The sequence below is a fragment of the Mustela nivalis genome, assembly GCF_964662115.1.
Source record: "Mustela nivalis genome assembly, chromosome: 1".
NCBI lineage: Eukaryota > Metazoa > Chordata > Mammalia > Carnivora > Mustelidae > Mustela > Mustela nivalis.
Window position 1 is genome coordinate 122,635,158 of NC_139020.1, and position 18,019 is coordinate 122,653,176.

Below are 18,019 nucleotides of genomic sequence, written 5' to 3' on the forward strand. Positions count from 1 at the left end.
GGAAGTGCCTCTTGCATTACTATCAAGTTGGTATGTATCTCTCCCCTTTTCTCTGCATGTATAGCGTGCTATCAGTAAAATACTTTGGCCACAGGCCTTCCAAGTATTTCCCACTAGCACCTTGTCCACCCTAGCTCTTCCTTCCAGCACCCCCGCAGTGTAGAAAGTAAAGGGTTAAGACTGGCCCTAGGAGGCTGTCCAGTTTCCTGTGGGTTAGTGGCTAGTGGCTGTGTAAGTCTGATAGTTAAATATTTGAATAACACCCCTGAATTTCTCATATGATTATTATGTCAGTTATTTTTCACTTTAACAGTACATATCCTTGATACCCTTTCTCATTAGCATAACTTATTCTTCCCAATGGTTGCAGAATGTTTCATTGCAGGATATATATCGTAATGTATTTAGTGAGTACCCAACTGGTGGACATTTAAGTTCATTTCAATTTTAATAGTGCATGTAATGCTGTAGCAAAAGCTGCGATTCCTGCATTTTTGAGGAATTTACATTTTGATATGTGGTGCCAAATTATTTTCAAAAAAGCTCTTCAAAATTGCCTATTTTCCCATCCTTCACCAATGCCAAACATCTATTAATTTTAACCAATACAATAGTTTTAAAAATGTACTTAATTGTCACATTAATTTTGGTAAGACTTAGTGTTACACATTCTTAATAATATATATTCACTTATTCTGTGAATTGCCTAAATATTTTGTCTGCTTTTCTATTGGGTTGTTTTCTATTTCTTATTGATTTATATACTTTTTGTATACTAAGGAAACAAACATTTTAAATATTTTAGTTGCAGTTTTTTTTTAGTTCGTCCCAGTTTGCCATGCCTTGGGTTTGTTTCTAGACTCAGAGAGCCAGTCCTGGTTAGGCTGACAGTGCCTTTTTCATTTTGCGGAAGAGAATATCTTTTTCCTGAGAAAGGAGATCTCTTCTTAAGGGCATCAATATCCTTCAAAATGACTTTTTTTCAGGGAATAGACTAGAGTGTAGGCTGTGCCTAGGGAAGAGGCCCCCTGTCAGCATCAGCCAATACTTGATATGTGAGAGTACAGGCCTCTTGTTGCCAGATCTTCGGATTTTTCAAGAGAAATCAACAAACCAGTTTTTTATGTAAAATCTCCCTTTGACTCTATACCTGTCTACACATCAGCACTGTGAAAACCCAACAATATAATTTTGACCTAAAATTACCTCAGTTACCATGCATGGCCAGCATCTCCGCTGGGAGATCTGCCTCGAACACCTCACGTGTCCTTCTGGAAGCTGGAGCTGTCTCTGGAGCTGGTTTCCGAGCTGTGATGCCACAGTTGACAGTAGAGAGAGTACTCCTATTGTGGGCTTCCTAGGTTCCAAAGTCCACCTTCAAAGGGCAGTCTGTCACACTGTCTCCTAACACATCCCTAAGTGTAGGAAGGAAACCTGCTGTGATGGCTGTGCTGAGTCAGAGAGTGAGTGTCTGTCACTGGCTGAGGAAGGGGTGAGAGGCAAAGGGGCCAGATGCAAACCATAGGTACTGAGAACCCACTCTTTTCTCTTCCCATCCAATAGTTATGGCTCAGCTTCTCCTGGAGACAGTGATGTTCCCTGGCTTAGCCATTTAGGGTCAGTCTCTTTTGGCCTGTTCCTTGTCATGGACTATATCCCTGTCCCCACTGGTGCTGCCAACTCTTGTGTGTGCTGTGGCAGAGGTGGTACAGCAGAGTGTGACCGCTCCCCAGTGCTAATTGACTAAAGCCTTGATTCTTTTCTCTCTTCTAGTAGGTGGCAGGAACTCCTGGGGTGAAGTGTCCTGGCCAAGAGGGAGAGGAGGAACAAGGTTTCCCATCAGAGTAGATGGCCTACAGACATCCCTACTTGATCTTGGTCCTGACCACCCAGGTCTTTTTTTTTTTTCCACTTAAAAAATTGGGATATATATATACCATTAAAATTTACCATTTCAACCCTTTTCAAATGCACAATTCAGTGGCATTAAGTACCTCCACATTGTTGCACAGCCAACACCACTCTTCATCTCTAGAACTTTGCCATTGGAACTCTGTACCCAATAAACAATAACTTCTTATTCACTACACTCCTCTCACCCTGCCCCAGCTCCTGGTAACCACTATTCCATTTTCAGGAATATCTCTATGAGTGTAACTATTCCAATTACCTCATATAAATGGAATCACAACATTTCCAAGGTTCATTTATATTGTGGGATGCATCAGTATTTCATTATTATTTTTTAAAAAGTTATTTATTTATTTGAAAGAGAGAGAGATAGAGAGCATGAGGATGGAGAAGCTGAGGGAGAGGGAGAAGCAGACTCCCCACTGAGCAGGAAGCCCCAGGTGGGGCTCCATCCCAGGACCCTGAGATCAAGACCTCAGCCAAAGGCAGCCCCTTAAATAAATGAGCCATCCAGGTGCCCCCAGTATTTCACTATGTTTTAAGACTGAATAATAGTTCATTGTATGTATGTAGCTCATTGTGTTTATCCATTTATATGTTCAAGGACACTTGTTGTTTGCACCTTTTGGCTATGGTGAATAAGGCTGTTGTGAGCACAGATTTGTTTTGGTCCCTGTTTTCATTCTTTTGAGTATATAACAAGAAATGAAATTGCTGGATCATATGGTAATTTTATTTTCACTTAGTTAAGGAATCACCGTTCTCTTGTTCTCTTTTTCACAGCAGCTGTACCATTTTATATTCCCACCAGCAATGCACGGGGGTCCGATTTCTCCACATCTTCTAACACTTGCTCCCATACACTTTTGCTTTGGCTGCCCCAAGACCCAGTGTGGCAGATTGAGACTGGAGCGGGGGTGGGGTGGAGTGGCGTGGGGTGGAGTGGGGTGGGGTGGGGTGGGGTGTGAGGCTTTAAAAAAAAAGTCCCAGAAATCTGGGTCTCGGTAAAGCAGTGACTGGCTAGGGATCAGGGACCAATAGCAGGAGAGAAAGAGTTCTTTGGTCCTGGATTTCAGAGCTGGATCCATATAGCAAGCTAGAAGGTTGGGGCTTGTGGGGTTGCTTGCTTTAAGTACTAGTTCTGCAACTGCTCGTGCTTTCCAGCAGGCCAGCCTTTGTTGTTGGCGTGTGCGCGTATGCGTGTGCGCGTGTGTGTGTAGGTGGGAGCGCGTCCAGCGCCTTGGTTTCCACGCGGCCGCTCTCTCTGCAAGGCCTGGGAGCCACTCTGTAGGATCCCGGATTTTCCCGACGGATTAAACGTGGCATTCCCTTCCCTCCAGCCTCCGTAACAGACTTAAAAATAGCTTGCCCCGGGGGCGCTGGGGAGAGTCTCCACCCTCCTGCGGGGGAGGTGGGGCTGCGATCCCCGGAGCCGGCGGCATCGCAGACCCCGGGCCTCCAGCTGCTGGCGCGGAAGGCTCGGGGGCCCGCGGGTCCGCAGGTCTGCGGCACGGGGTTGGGCTGGTCCGCGTTCTCCCCGCCGGGGAGGTAGTCCAGGCTCTAGGCTCCGGGGGGTGCATCCGCGGCCCGCGTGGCGCGGGCGGTTCCGGGAACTGCCTCCCGGCGGTGGGGGCGGTGGAGCGAGCCGGGAGGCGGGGCCGGGGCCAAGCTGGGGAGCCCGCGACTCTGGACAGCTGCCGGCTCCGGCGGCACCCAGGTGAGCAGGGCCGCGTGGGAAAACTATGGCAGGAATTCGGCCCGGGGAGGGCTGGGGTGCGGAGCGCCCTTGCAATCCCAGCGGAGTGTGTGCCGAGCCGCGGGAGGTTAAACAATAGCGGCTCCGACGCCCTGTCGGGGCCCAGCCCGGGAGCTGCGGGAGCGGCACTGCCCAGCTGCCTCTAGACCGCCGCTAGACCGCCGGGCGACCGGGTGACTGCCGCCCCTCACCTCCAGCTCCGTTGGCGGCCTCTGGACCGAGGTACCTTCCCCCTAGCCCCGCCCCGAGGGAACCAGGAGTGACTGCATCCCCCAGGACTGGGCTTCTCTTGGTGGACAGACTTGGATGCTTACTTTTTGAGTAAATAAGGTTTGGAGGACTTGATGCTTTGGGTTCTGCACGTAAATGGCGATCATTCCATAACGAGATCTAGGGGAGACTTCTTTTGTTTGGAACGAGGGTCTAGAAGGGGGTCTGGAGGACTTGGGCAGGCCTACTCTTCATCCAGCACTCCTTAGGGCTCAGGGCTTTCCTGCCCCTCGGTTGTCTAGGGGAATTTGAGTTCTAAAAGGACTTTGAAGAGAGGCCTGGTGAGTGTGAGGTGCTTTGACTGTGGCCTCTCACACTTAACTCAGCAGACAGGGCGGGTGGTCTACCGCCTCTGTCAGGGAGGTCTCTCATCACCTTCTCCTGGCCCCCAGAGCTGAAGACTAGCCAGTGAGAACTACTCCTCTTAGAGAAGGCCGGTCCTCCAGTCAAGTGGTTGATAAGCAGACTTTCTCTCTCTCTCTCTCTCTCTCAGCGTCAAGAGTCTAGAGACATCTTCCTCATGTGGAAATAGTTTTGGATACCATCCAGCTTGATAAAATGGTCCCATGAAGTTATATACTTTAGGTTGGGAACAGAAACCTGAATTCCTTCATGGATTTTAACTGGGTTCTGCCAAAAAGCTGGAGTTTGGTTAAAAGGCTTGTGGCTCAATGGACACTGCTGGGAGCAGGAAAGGGGACAACATGGTGGTGAACCTTCTTGTGGGCCCTTTTCAGAGAGGGCGGGTTCTGGCTGGGGGGCTGCTGCTAGGCCATGCACCCCTAGGGAGGATTTTGTGGGGGTTTGATGACTGAAAATAACACCTGCCAAGACGCAATGACTCCTTCATGGGAAAGAAAACACCATTATATTCTAAACTCATATTCTTTTATTTATTTATTTATTTATTATTATTATTATTTTTAAACTCATATTCTTTTAGATGTGAAAAGCAGTGCTGATTTTTGACAATTCTGCACCTGGGAAGACAGGTCATGTCAGTTTGTAATCTTCCCCTCCAAAATATTCCTAAGTAACGCCAGTCAAAATCCTAGCCCTGATTTTAATTTTAAGGAAAATTCTTTTGTGACAAAAACTTAAGAGATGTTTTTTTACAAATCTGCTGGCTGTGTCTTTTAAAAATACCTTCTTAGAAGGAGATCCAGAGCTTCAGTTCTGGAGTGAGTAAGTCACAGGACTAAAAAGCAGAGCATAAGGAATGCAGTTAGTGATACTGTAGAAGTGACATAAGGGGACAGATGGTGGTTACACTTGTGGTGAACATAGCATAAAGTATTAACTTGTCAAATCACTAAGTTGTACATCTGAAAGTAGCACAACATTGTGTGTCAACTGTACTAAAAAAATAAATAAAACTACCTCCTGGTAAATAAAATTACCAGGTAATTCCCTGCATTCCCGGGAATGCAAGCCAGCTGTAGGGGAGAGCTGTGTGCCACTTGATGGTTCGGGCAGTGGGTGCAGCACCTGGGAAGGGCAACAAGGAGTGGAAAGTGTACATCTTTCTTTATAAAACAGCAGAGGCAGAGAATAAGTCGAAGATCTGTAACGATAGTCTTTCAGGAGAGCACCTGAGTCACTCTCCTCTCCTTTGGGATCCCTTGCCTATGGTGTGTTTGCATGGCCTGTTTGCAAACTGTGTGAAGGTTTCCTTGGCAGCCACGACAATTAGCGCTAATGACAAGCCTGGGCTCCCCAGGGCAGGTGCTGCTGAGGGTAGCTCAGGGAGTGAGGGCAGGCTTGTCAATAATTGCCTGGCAACTGCCTTGATAGCTTGGCTCTCCTAATAGCTCCTCTTGGCTTGAGGAAGCAGAAGAGACAGTAAAGTGGCAGCTGCAGTGGTAGAGTCTAGCTTTCCACTGATATTAAAAAAAAAAAATCAGAATTTAAAAAGATCAGTTGTCTGGTTGAATTTTGAGCAAGTTCTCTTTGGCCAATTATAGCTGGGCAGGTTTCAGAAGAACCGTAAATCCTCCAGGAGCTGTTTCACCGTGGGATGGCTGCCTTGTGAGGTGGTGATCACCCCATCATTGGGGGTGTGCAAAGCAAGGGTGGTAGATGGGCTTTTTCTCTTGGCTGTGGGATTGCCCCAAGTAGACACTATCTGTTCAACAATGAAGCAAATTTAGAATGCTAGCATAAATAATCGTTCCTTTGGGTCCTACGAATTCATGACATTGGTATAGGATTGGGAAGCTTCCTGGGACCCCACCAAAACATGCAGAGATGGTTAACACAGCTTTGAATTTCCTAATGATAGCAAGTCATTTCTGCCTTGTGTTTCTACTCCCAGGTGTGGGGAAGACAGTCCGCTGATGCCTGGAGAAAGCACAGTGTGACTGCCCTTTGGGGTGTGTAGTTTCCAGGTAATCTGCCGCACTCTCTTTGGGCTTTGTCTCCCGCCATCCTAACCTGGATGCCGGCTGTGCAGTTGAGTCCCGTTCAGCTAAGCTCCGTGCAGATACAGAAGGGATTTCAGGTCCCCAGCACTGATCCTGTTGTGATTTGCCGTCAAGTTTCAGTTCCTGCAGTTTGGTCAAGAAATCTGAGGTACTGTCATTTCCATGGTGGGAAGTATTTTCTGTGTCATCATCGTCATTGTTGGGAGGTAGCTGGGCATAATTCAAAAGCTCTGGAGTCAGAACCTGATTTGAATCTTGGCTTCATTATCTCGTCGCTGAGTGACCTGGGGCCAGTCCCTCAGCTTTCCTGAGCGTCAGTTTCTATGTTGGTCAGATGAGGCAAATCATAGCTACATCCAGGGTTGTATGATGGCTAGAAATAGTACTTTTAAAGGCTGGCATGGTGCCTGATACACAGAAACTTAATCAGTGATGGCTACTATCATAATCTTCAAATTCCCCCAGTTCTTGCTCACCTTTGGATGGCAGAGCCCTAAGACTTCTGAGAACCTGGGGGTTCTAGTGGAAGACAGGCGTGACACTTCTGGGGTTCAGTAAGATCACATGAACTCAGGTCCCTAATTCAGAATTCTGTATAACTGGGAGTGGGGTGCTATCTTCAGTGTTTACAGAATATGGTCAAGGTGTAAACATGAGGGTTTCAGGTCTGGGCCCTGGGGCTTCTCGCTGAGGAGCCTGAGCCCACCCATAAAGGGCTCCATTTTCTAGGCTTTCATTAGCGGCCAGTGGAATCAGGTTGTGGACACATACTGTAACAAATCCAGCATTTTGGTAAGTCTGAATGGCATTTCTCTCCTGTGGGTCCAAATTAAGGACTCCCAGCTCTGTTCTTCCTCTTTATCCTATTCTTGCTGGTTCATAGGCTCATTTCTCCAAATACCCAAGAATATAGACTTTCGAGGGAGATAGTAAGATTTTGATAATTCTGCCCAGGTCAATAGCAATCTGGGCTGCAAGTCTTATTCTCGGGGTTGGAATACAACAGATATGAATAAGCCATGGTCTCAGCCCTTGCAGAACTTATAGCTGGGGACTTGGAGGAGAAAGGAGACAGGAATGTCCTGCCATGGGCTCTCTTTGGTACACCCACTGCACCCTGTCCCATCTCCTACCCCAGCACATACCATTCTGTATGGTCAATCCTGTCTGTTTTTCTGTCTTTCTGGAGAAGTCTAGCGCCAGACACCATCATTTACTACTAGTTATATGATTGTGATGTTGTCTGCCCTCTTGGATCATCTCTAAATTTCTTCATCTGTACACTAGGTGGTAGGGAGAACTAAGTGGGATAGTGCATGGAAGACCTTATAATTGTGTGTGCAGAACTGGTAACTAGATTTTTTTTTTTTTAAGATTTTATTTATTTGACAGAGAGAGAGAGAGCACAAGCAGGCAGAGAGAGACAGGAAAGCAGGCTACCCACTAAGCAGAGAGCCCGATGCGGGGCTCAATCCCAGGACCCTGAGACCATGACCCGAGCTGAAGGCAGAGGCTTAAACCACTGAGCCACCCAGGCGCCCCCTGGTAACTAGTTTTATTAATGATGGCAGGGACTATTGCCTGGGTCACCGTCAATTCTGAGTGTCAGTTGTTGTGCCTGGCACTTGGAAGGGGCTCAGGAGTCATTTGCTGATGGGATAAATAAATGAATGTTGCACAGAAACACCAGTACAGACCAGAATGTGGTAAGGCACCCAGAGGAGAGTATACCCTGGGCTCCAGGAGTCCCAGGGAGGGGCAGGGCATTTTGACTCTGGGCCTGGGGAGGGATTTATGGTAGCTGTCAGGTGTGAGCAAGGCCTTGAAGCAGGCACTCATTCACCTGCAGCAGGAGCAGGGGGAGGTGGTGGAGGTCCATCTGTACCGTGGTGGCATAGTGGCTAAGAGCTCAGACTCTGAAAGCAGGCTGCATGGGTTTGGATCTTGCCTCCTGCATCTGGGAAAAACTTCTTTACTTCTTTGCGGTTTGGATAATATGAGGACCTCCTTGAGGGATTGTTCTGAGGATTACATGAGTTATTCTTCACGAAGCATTTAAAAACAGTGCCCATAAATAGATAGCCTGGAGATATGAATGTGTGGACAGCAAATAATATTGTAAGTGGGAGATGCAGCTAGAAAGGTAGTTTGGAAACGGTTCATAAAGGTGTTTGAATATCTTTTTAGTGAATTTGGGATTAGCCAATGAAGAATGCAGAAAATCCATTCTCCTGTGGCTGAAGCCCAGGGGTGGCTGCCCTTTCCTTTGTTTTGTTTGTTTTTGTTTTTTGAGATTTATTTATTTATTTTAGAGACGGGGTGGTGGTGGTGGTGGGTGGAGCAAGTGACTGCATACAAATTGGGGGAGGGGCAGAAGGAGAGAATCTCAAGCAGGCTCCCTGCTGAGCACAGAGCTGATCCAGGGCTCCATTCCAGGACCCATAAGATCATGACCTGAGCCCAAACCAAGAGTCAGTTGCTCAACCAGCTGTGCCCTCCAGGTGCCCCAAGGTGGCTGCCCCTTCTAAACGGGTCAAACACTCCCCAATTTGCCACAATCCCTAAGATTCCCTCCCACCATGGCTCTGCATCAATAAATTCTGAAATTCACATTTCTAACAAGTTCCCAGCAGTTGCTGATGCTCTGATGCTGCTGCTGAAGGACCACACTTTGAGAACTGCTGCCTAATTGGATCCTGGACACTAAGGTAGGGAGTCAGTTGCCTTTTATCCTCAAGCTTGTACTGTGATTTTTCTTATACCTGGCACATTCCTGTATTTAATGCTACTTCCTGGACCTGGGCGAATTTGGATTTGCAATCTCTCTCTCTCTCTCTCTTTTTTTTTTTTAAAGATTTTATTTATTTATCTGACAGACAGAGATTACAAGCAGGCAGAGAGGCAGGCAAAGAGAGAGGGGGAGGCACTGAGCAGAGAGCCGGATGCGGGGCTTGATCCCAGGACCCTGGGATCATGACCTGAGCCAAAGGCAGAGGCTTTAACCCACTGAGCCAACCAGGCACCCCATTTTTTTTTTTTTTTAAAGATTTTGTTTATGCAATTTCTGATATAATCAGTACTGGAAGGCTGGATCTAAAGGTCCCAAGAGAGAAATGGGCCAGAAAAAAAGAGATCTGGGAGTTGCTGAGGATCAGCCTAAAGCAGGCCTTTAGTTGCTGAAGCTGTGGGTATGTGTGAACTTATCATCAGGGAGAGTGTGCAGGGAGAGATGGGTCATGAGTGAACAGCAGAATATCACGGGAGCACTGCCCGTGCCCTATCCCCTCTGCCTTCTCCCCTTTCCCCCACCTTGTTAATAGAAGGGTAAAAGGATAGTAATTACTCATGGAAGAGGCTGGAAGGAACGTTCAAAAAGGTGAGAGTTGCCTTTGCCGATGGAGCATTCTTAGCCTTCCTCTTAGAGAGAGAACTGCGGGCACACAGTTGAGGCCAAAGCTTAAATAGTTAAACAGTAAGTTGTAGGTGAGCTCCCTGTTGTCTGGGGGAGGACAGGAAGCAGGTGTCCTGTTACCCTTGCCCACAGCATGCCTGGTAACCTGCTGTTGCTCCAAGACATAGCTTGTTGTGACAATTGTCTCAGAGGCTCCAGGGACACAGTTGCAGCTTGGAGCTCAGCATGGTAAGTAGCAGGACTCTAGTCTCTCTCTCTCTTTTTTTTTGTTTGTTTAAATAACAGAACACAATACGTAGAAATGGACTGATCTTGTCATGGCCATGATGGGGGTGCAGGTGGCTGGATGGTTTTGGTTTTGGAGTCTGGTTGGGGAAGAGTAGATGAGAAAGGAAGCGTGGGAGCTGCAGTGGAAAAGGTGGGCCATTGGCAGCCTGCGGGCAGTCTTCAAGGCTGGGCTAAGCAGTTTTGTGCGGTGGCAGCAAGGGGCCACGCGGAGCTCCTGGGTGAAGGACGGTATGTGGTTCCTGTCCCGTGGTGGCCCCAATGCCCGGAACAGGGTCTGGCCCGAGTAGGCATGCTGTAAATGAGGGGAGCAGTGGGTGAATGAATGAATGAGTTTGAGGGATAAGCGGTTATGATCTGATCAAAGCCAAGTTTAAGGGCAGAGAGTCTCAAGAATCAGTGTTCAGAGTCCATAAGCTTTACGGCCAGATGCACCTCCAACTGTGCTTCAACTCTGGCCTCCCAATCTGGGGCAAGACTCTTAGCCCCCTCCAGAAATCCATTTCCTTGTTTGTAGAATGGGAATTGTGACAGCCGCTTGGAGGTTTGCATGTAGAATTTGTGTCCGGCAGGAGCTGGCACTTGTTGCACTGAGGCCCGTAGGGTGCAGGCATGTGGTGCAGGCCCCTCACTGTCTTTCTCGGGTGAAGGCTCAGGGGTTTCAGGGACCTTTCCTGGAGGCCCCTCCCCTCTTTACAAACCCACAAGGCCTTTCCCCTTCATGAGATCAGTGACCTCTCTCTCCTCTGATTTTCTCTTGTATTTAAAAGTTTGAATCACATAATCTGGAAAGAACTTGATTAAATAAGTTCATCTGTCCTTATTGTTCCCAGGTCATATTTGAAGGTCAAGGGCAGAAATTGTATTATTTCTATAAAAATTATTAAAGTAATAGATGATGATGTAAATATATACTGGATAGTATAGGAAGGGGGAAAGTGGAAAACCGAAATCTTCCGACTTCCTTTCCTCCTCCCATAGGCAACCATTACTAACAGCTTGTTCATTTTTCTAGAAATACTGTAGTCTGTGGTAACAAAATGATAGACAATGAAGCACATATAGGAACCATAAATCAGTGTATTCTGTTTTGCTATTATTACGTATGAGCAACAAATATGAATCATTCATACATGTGTATATATGTATATATATATTATATACATGTATCATTATCATCATCGCTCTGTGTAAGGCTTGTCTATTTATCCATCTCCTACCCATGCACCATCCATGTATTCGTTTATTTATCCCGGTTTCACCCCTCATTTCCCTCCTTCCTCATAGGCAATAATGTGAGTTATATGTATAGATCTATAGCTATGTGACATATATTGAAAGATATAGATAGGTACATATGTGAGATATATATATCTTTATTTTGCAAATTATTATTTGATGTGATTATGTTATCATTTAAACAGGTGTGGAAATACATATGTATATATATGTGTATATTTATGTGTGTGTATACTTGTATTTATGTATATGTATACACAGACACATAGTCATTTCTCTGTTTTAGTGTGTGAATAGATGCCTTATTCTTATCAATAGCTGCATAGTATTTCGTTGTATAGAATTACCATTTGTATCCCCTGTTGTATTTCGTACTTCACTTTCTTGTATTTTTTCTTGTACCTTGCTGTTACAAACAATACTACAGGACCCTTTTGCACAAGCGACTTTGCACACTTGTATATGTTTATCTATAGGATAAATTAGAATTCTTTGCTGTGAAATGTTCATTTTAAAATCTTATTGCTACTGTCAAATTACTTTTTAAAGAGAGAGAACAATTTCTGTGTCTTCCAAGAGAGTGGAGAGGAGTCTGAGAACAAACTGGACCTCTTTTCTAAACCAGTAGGTTTGAAAGGAAGACCATCATGGATGGAGTAGAGTCTGTGCGGAGACATGACTGCTCTGTTAAGCCCCCCAGACCGCGGTGGCCATCATCTTACTCACATCCCCCCAGGGGGACCATAGTCCTGTGATCACACTTTACAGTTGGGGCACACTTTATGGAATGTAGCGCATTCCTGGTCGGCTGTAGTCTTGTAATGACAGGAGGTCAGGATGGAGTGTGGTGGTGGTTAGGAGGCTTTGCCTCCCACAGCAAGTTATTGGAACTTATCGTGAGGTCAGTATAGGGTTGCAGAAGGACCCACTTAGACATTTGACCCCTCCCTCTGACAAAGACCTCTGGCAGGGACACACACATAGCAGTGGGGGAGAGTCACTTGCCTCATTCCTAGCAAGAGGACCTCCTATGTTTCAGGTATTAGGCTGGGTGCTTCACTTGCCTTATTCCTAACCACAAGCCTGAAGAGTAGACTCCAGGATCCCCAATATACACAGAAGGCATAAGGATGTGAAGGAACTTGCCCAAGGCTTCGATCTGAATCCCCATCCCTGTGATTACAGAGTCACACCATTGGCTCCCTCAGCTCTCACCCAGTCAGTGCATCCCATGGATAATATGGCTGCTGCCCAGCTCCCTCCCTTTGCCCCACTTAGGCTCCTGCTGGCCAGGTGTACAGTACCTGCAGCCAGATGTATCTCGCCAAACTCGGAACACCTCCTTATTTTCCAGGCCCTCTCCCAGCTCCTGTGCCTGCTGCCGTGGCCTTGGTGGCACCCTCCCTTGGTGGGCAGCCCAGGGCTTCCTCAGCCCATGCAGTCCCCAGCTACCCCTGCTGAAGGCCTCAGTGGCACCTTCTTTGGGGCCTACCCCCTGCCTACCTTCAAGTTCCAGCCTCGCTCTGAGAGCGTGGACTGGAGGCGCATTAGCGCCCTGGATGTGGACCGTGTGGCACGGGAGCTGGATGTGGCCGCCCTGCAGGAGAACATCACCGGGGTGACCTTCTGCAATTTGGACCGAGAGGCATGCAGCCGCTGTGGGCATCCTGTGGACCCGGTGCTGCTCAAGGTGCTGCGCTTGGCCCAGCTCATCATTGAGTACCTGCTGCACTGCCAGGATTGCTTGAGCACCAGCGTTGCCCAGCTGGAGGCCCGGCTGCAGGCCAGTCTGGGCCAGCAGCAGCGTGGTCAGCAAGAGTTGGGGCGCCAGGCCGATGAGCTCCGGGGTGTGAGAGAGGAGAGCCGACGGCGTCGCAAGATGATTGGCACCTTACAGCAGCTGCTCCTGCAGACAGGGGCCCACAGCTACCATGCGGTGAGGACTCTCTGCAGGGTTGGGGATGGGGAAGGCTGTGGGCTCAGTCACCACCTGGCCACCTGGGCACCAGCACCCTGGGTCCCAGGATTGCTATGGGCCCTGCTTTCTGGGGTGAGGAGCAGATGTTAGAGATGTCTCATCAAGTTCTCCAGCATGTGTGTGTGTGTTGAAGGGCAAGTGTGTATCTGAAAGATGTGTGTGCACACGTATATAATGTATGTGTGTGTTTGTGGAGAGGGTGCCTGTCTAGGGTGTGCAGGTATGAATGTAGAGGCTGTGCATGTTTAAGGACAGTGTGAATATGTGTGTCTACCATGTGAATGTTTGGATATGTGTATGTATGTATGTAGAGTTTGTGGTGTCTAACGTATGTTTGTGTGTGAAGTATGCACCTAAAGATATATTTATGGTTCATGTGTGTGTGGTGTATGAATGAATGAATGAAGGAAGGATATATACATGTGTAAGGGTGTGTGTATTTATGGAGGGTGTGAGTGTGTGTGTTTGAAAGGTTTGTGTGTATGTAGCAGTGTGATATAAAAAGGTGTGTGTGCGTGTGTGTGTGTGTGTGTGTGTGTGTAGAATCAGTCTGTAGCAAGTGACTGGTACTGTGGTACCACCAGCCCCATTCCCGAAAGTGACTCCATCATTCAACCGAGTGACATTTCATTACCTGGAGTGGCATATGAACATTTGCATCTGCATGGCAACTGTGGCCTGAGGACATTGCACTTTCATGAATTGCTGTGGGGGCCTGGCCCTGGACCAGGCTCTGAGGAGGCAGGCACAAGTCATGCTGGCTCAGGTGTTCAAGAAATTCATAGTCTGGGGGTGGGTGGGACAGAAGGAATAATATGATACAATGTTAATTATGACAAAAAGGTCAGAAACCTTTCAGTAGTAAATGCCAGAGCAGCAGTTTAACTTGGTTTAGGCCAATAAAGAATCTATTGGTTACTTTAACTGAAAAATCCAGAGCTCTGGTGGGACTCATATGTGGCTTGTCCTTGGAATCAGATGATGGCACTAGAAATTAGTTTGTTTTTCTGTAGCTGTTGGCAACTCTTCTTTAGTGTGGGTTCCATTCTCAGAAGGAGTCTGTCTGTGTGGTAGGAAGTTGGGCCACCAGTGCCAGTATCTCATTTTCCCAGGTTCAAGGCTGGCATGATAAAAGGCCCACTTTGGTCCCAGAGATCTGGGCCATGTTTCACTGTGTCCTGTATTTGGCTGTTTTTGATCTTCTATCCATCTGGGAGCCACTCACAGGTCCCTGAGAATTCAGGATTGTGACTGGCTTTGGTCTAGGTCGCATGTCCCACCTTGGAGTTGGGGATGGACAGAAGCCTGTGGTTGGAGAGTGAGGAGCAGGGTAATTCCCCTGAAGAAAACTTGGGAGTTCTGTTGTCAGAGGAAGAAGGAGCTGGTACTGTGCAGTCCTAACTCCCTTAATGATACTTTCTAGAAGTTGCATATATCACTTCTGCTTATATGTCATTGGCCAGAATTTAGTCACATGGCAAGGGAGGTTGGAGCATAAATTGTTTATTCTCATTAACCTTATGACTAGCTAAAAATAAGGGTTTCTATTACTGATGAAAGAGGGAAAATGGGTCTTGGGGGACAACTGGCAATTTCTGTCACATTTGTGTAAAGATCGCAAATAATCTGTCCTCTTAGTCTGCTTGAGTAGGATTGGCAACCTGCAATTTTGTTGTGTTGGAGAAAGTTTGAAATTTTATAGTGAAAAGATGGTATGATAGATTGGCAGTGTCTGAAATGCTTGAGGAGAGTGAAGTAGAATTAGAGATACTACTATCTTCTATCATCTGCTCTGGTTGTTCTAACCCCAGGGGTGGGACCTGGGCATTGGCTTTCTTTTTTTTTTTTTCCTTTGTAGTGTGAAGATTTTTAAATGTGTACAAAAGAGAGAGTAGTGTAATGAACCTGTACATTAGCCATCCCAATCATTATCAACTATCAATATTTTTGCCTGTGTTCCCCTACCCACTTGCCCCATCCCTGTGTCACTTTGAAGTGTGTTAAGTGTATGGTGTTATCTATACCTATTTCAGTATGTATCTCTAAAAGGCAAGGACTCTCACTTTTAAATATGAACACAAGAGCATCATCATGCCTTGAAAAAACCAACAAAAATTCCTTGGTGTCCTCAAATACCTAGTCAGTGCTCACCAGTACCCAGGGCACCGTAGCATTCAGATCAAATCTTCATTTCTGAAGCAGCCCTGGAAGCCCACGGAAATGGGAATTTTGATATTGGGAGGACAGCAGGTTGAGCCAGGTGATGTAATCCTGGCTTACCACCATTTCCTTTCTGTGCAGTGCCACCTGTGTGACAAGACGTTTATGAATGCCACCTTCCTCCGGGGCCACATCCAACGCAGGCACACAGGCACAGCAGAAGGCGGTGAGTCCAGGAGGCCCTCCTGGGATGGTCACAGAGTCTGGGCTGGTCTGCAGTGGGTGTGGGGCATGTAGACCATCACAGCTGTCCTCAGACCTTATCCAGTAAAGAAGGGGATGATCTCACCATCTACTGTAGGGTGGTGGGGGACCCATCCCATGTGGGCCTGGAAGGGTTTCTGACCATGTGTGTAGAGAAGAAGGGAGTCAGATAGGTAAGTTCTGGTGTTAGCTCTATTCCTTTCTATGATGTGACCACAGTCAATGCACCCCCTCTGAGTCTCAGTGGCTTTTGCTGTGAATGGGGCAGTCAAATGGCATGACTCTGAAGGGTCCTCACCTTACATTCTCCTATGAATCTGCTATTTTTTGATGCTAACTAGGAAGGGGTTTAAGTGGGGTTAATGAGCAGTTAGACCAGGTCTTTGACATTTTGTATGTACATGAGCTAACTATGACTTAATCACTTTAATTTTACCGTTTCAAATTCCAAAACAAGTAGAGAGACTGTATGTTCCCCCATAAAGAGATTTACATTCTTTATATCTACATTTGTGGTTCATAAGAAATAGCTATTAACACAAAAAATAAATATAAATATGAAAATATAAATCATATAAATATAAAAATCTCATTAAATAAAACTTTTTTCTTATTGTTTTCATTTTAATTTCCTTTTCAAAGAGCAGACTTAGAGTTTTAAAACAGCACCATTTACTTAATTGTTATGCATTTATTATATATCTAATTCTTCGTGGCTCTGTATTAGAGACTGCTAAAGAAAAACAGATTTTCTACTTCTTTTTTTAAAGATTTTATTTATTTATTTGACAGACAGAGCTCACAACTAGGCAGAGAGGCAGGCAGAGGGCGGGGAGAAGCAGACTCTCTGCTGAGCAGAGAGCCCGATGCGGGGCTTGATCCCAGGACCTTGGGATCATGACCTGAGCCAAAGGCAGAGGCTTTAACCCACTGAGCCACCCAGGCGCCCCCAGATTTTCTTCTTCTTAAATGAGTTTTTCTGATAAAAAGACATGTCTTTGAAGAGATATTTGTATACCGATGTTCATAGCAGCATTATTCACAGTGGCTAAGATGTCGGAGTACCCAATGTCCATAGACAGATGATTAGATAAACAAAATGTGGTATATACATGCAAGGGAATATGATTCAGCCTTAAAAAGGAAATTATGTAACATGTTACAACATGAATGAACCTTGAGGATATTATGGTAAGTGAAGTTAGTCTCAAAAGGACAAATTCTGTGTGATTCTACTGATACAAGACAAGGTACCTAGAGTCATCAAATTTATAGAAACAGAAAGTAAAGTGATGGTTGTGGGGGACCGGAGGGGGTCCATGGGAGTTATTTAAAGCATATAGAGTTTTTGTTTTACAAGAATGTAAAGAGTTATGGAAGTGGATGGTGGTGATGGTTGCACAGAATTATGAATTATGAATGCATTTAACACCATTGAACTGTACATTTAAAAATGGTTAAATGCTGAATTTTATAGTATATATATTTTACCACAATAAAAAGCTGGGAAAAATGTCTTTGACCTGGAAAAATTTTTTAAAATTTAATTTATCTTTTTAAAATGTTTGTTGATTTTTAAAAAGATTTATTTATTTATTTATGTGCCAGAGATAGAGAGAGAGCACACAAGTGGCGGGAGCAGAGGCAGAGGGAGAAACAGGCTTCCCACTGAGCAAGGAGCCTGGTGTGGAACTCAATCCCAGGACTCTGGGATCATGACCCGAGCTGAAGGCAGAAGCTTAATTGGCTGAGCTACCCAGGTGTCCCTTGACCTGGAAAATTTAAATACAGAAGTGTAGAAAAGAGAAAATAAAAACCATGGACAGTATCAGCTAGTTAATATTTTGGTTTGTTCTATGTCATTATTTTTCTGTGTACATATATAATCCTATACTATGCAGTTTTAACTGTTGCTTATCTTCAATTAAGAATATATTACATTTTCGGGGCACCTGGGTGGCTCAGTGAGTTAAGCCACTGCCTTTGGCTCAGGTCATGATCTCAGAGTCCTGGGATCGAGTCCCGCATCGGGCTCTCTGCTCAGCAGAGAGCCTGCTTTCCTCTCTCTCTCTGCCTGCCTCTCCATCTACTTGTGATTTCTCTCTGTCAAATAAATAAATAAAATCTTTAAAAAAAAAAAAGAATATATTACATTTTCAATGTCATTCAGTCATCTTGGAAAATATGATTTTTAATGGCTGCATAGTATCCCATCCTCTGATTATCATAATTTATTTCACGATTAAATTACTTTGTACTTTATATGGGTTACTCATAAATTTCCCTTTTGGGGGCGCCTGGGTGGCTCAGTGGGTTGAGCC

General features: G+C 45.9%; 1 protein-coding gene across 7 annotated transcripts in view; it reads left to right on the top strand.

The window, feature by feature from the left end:
* Window positions 1–3,144: 3,144 nt before the first annotated feature.
* Window positions 3,145–18,019, top strand: part of DZIP1L (DAZ interacting zinc finger protein 1 like) — a 43,045-nt gene continuing 28,170 nt past the window's right edge. For 2 of the 7 annotated variants that reach the window (XR_014298865.1, XM_082683616.1), the window contains exons 1-3: window positions 9,980–10,000; window positions 12,651–13,232; window positions 15,576–15,660. Coding sequence is in view for 6 of the 7 variants with exons in the window: in XM_082683616.1 (XP_082539742.1) it covers window positions 9,998–10,000; window positions 12,651–13,232; window positions 15,576–15,660 (670 nt within the window). In the remaining variant the exon portion in view is untranslated. The other 5 variants (XM_082683618.1, XM_082683619.1, XM_082683617.1 and 2 more) reach the window with 5 other exon arrangements.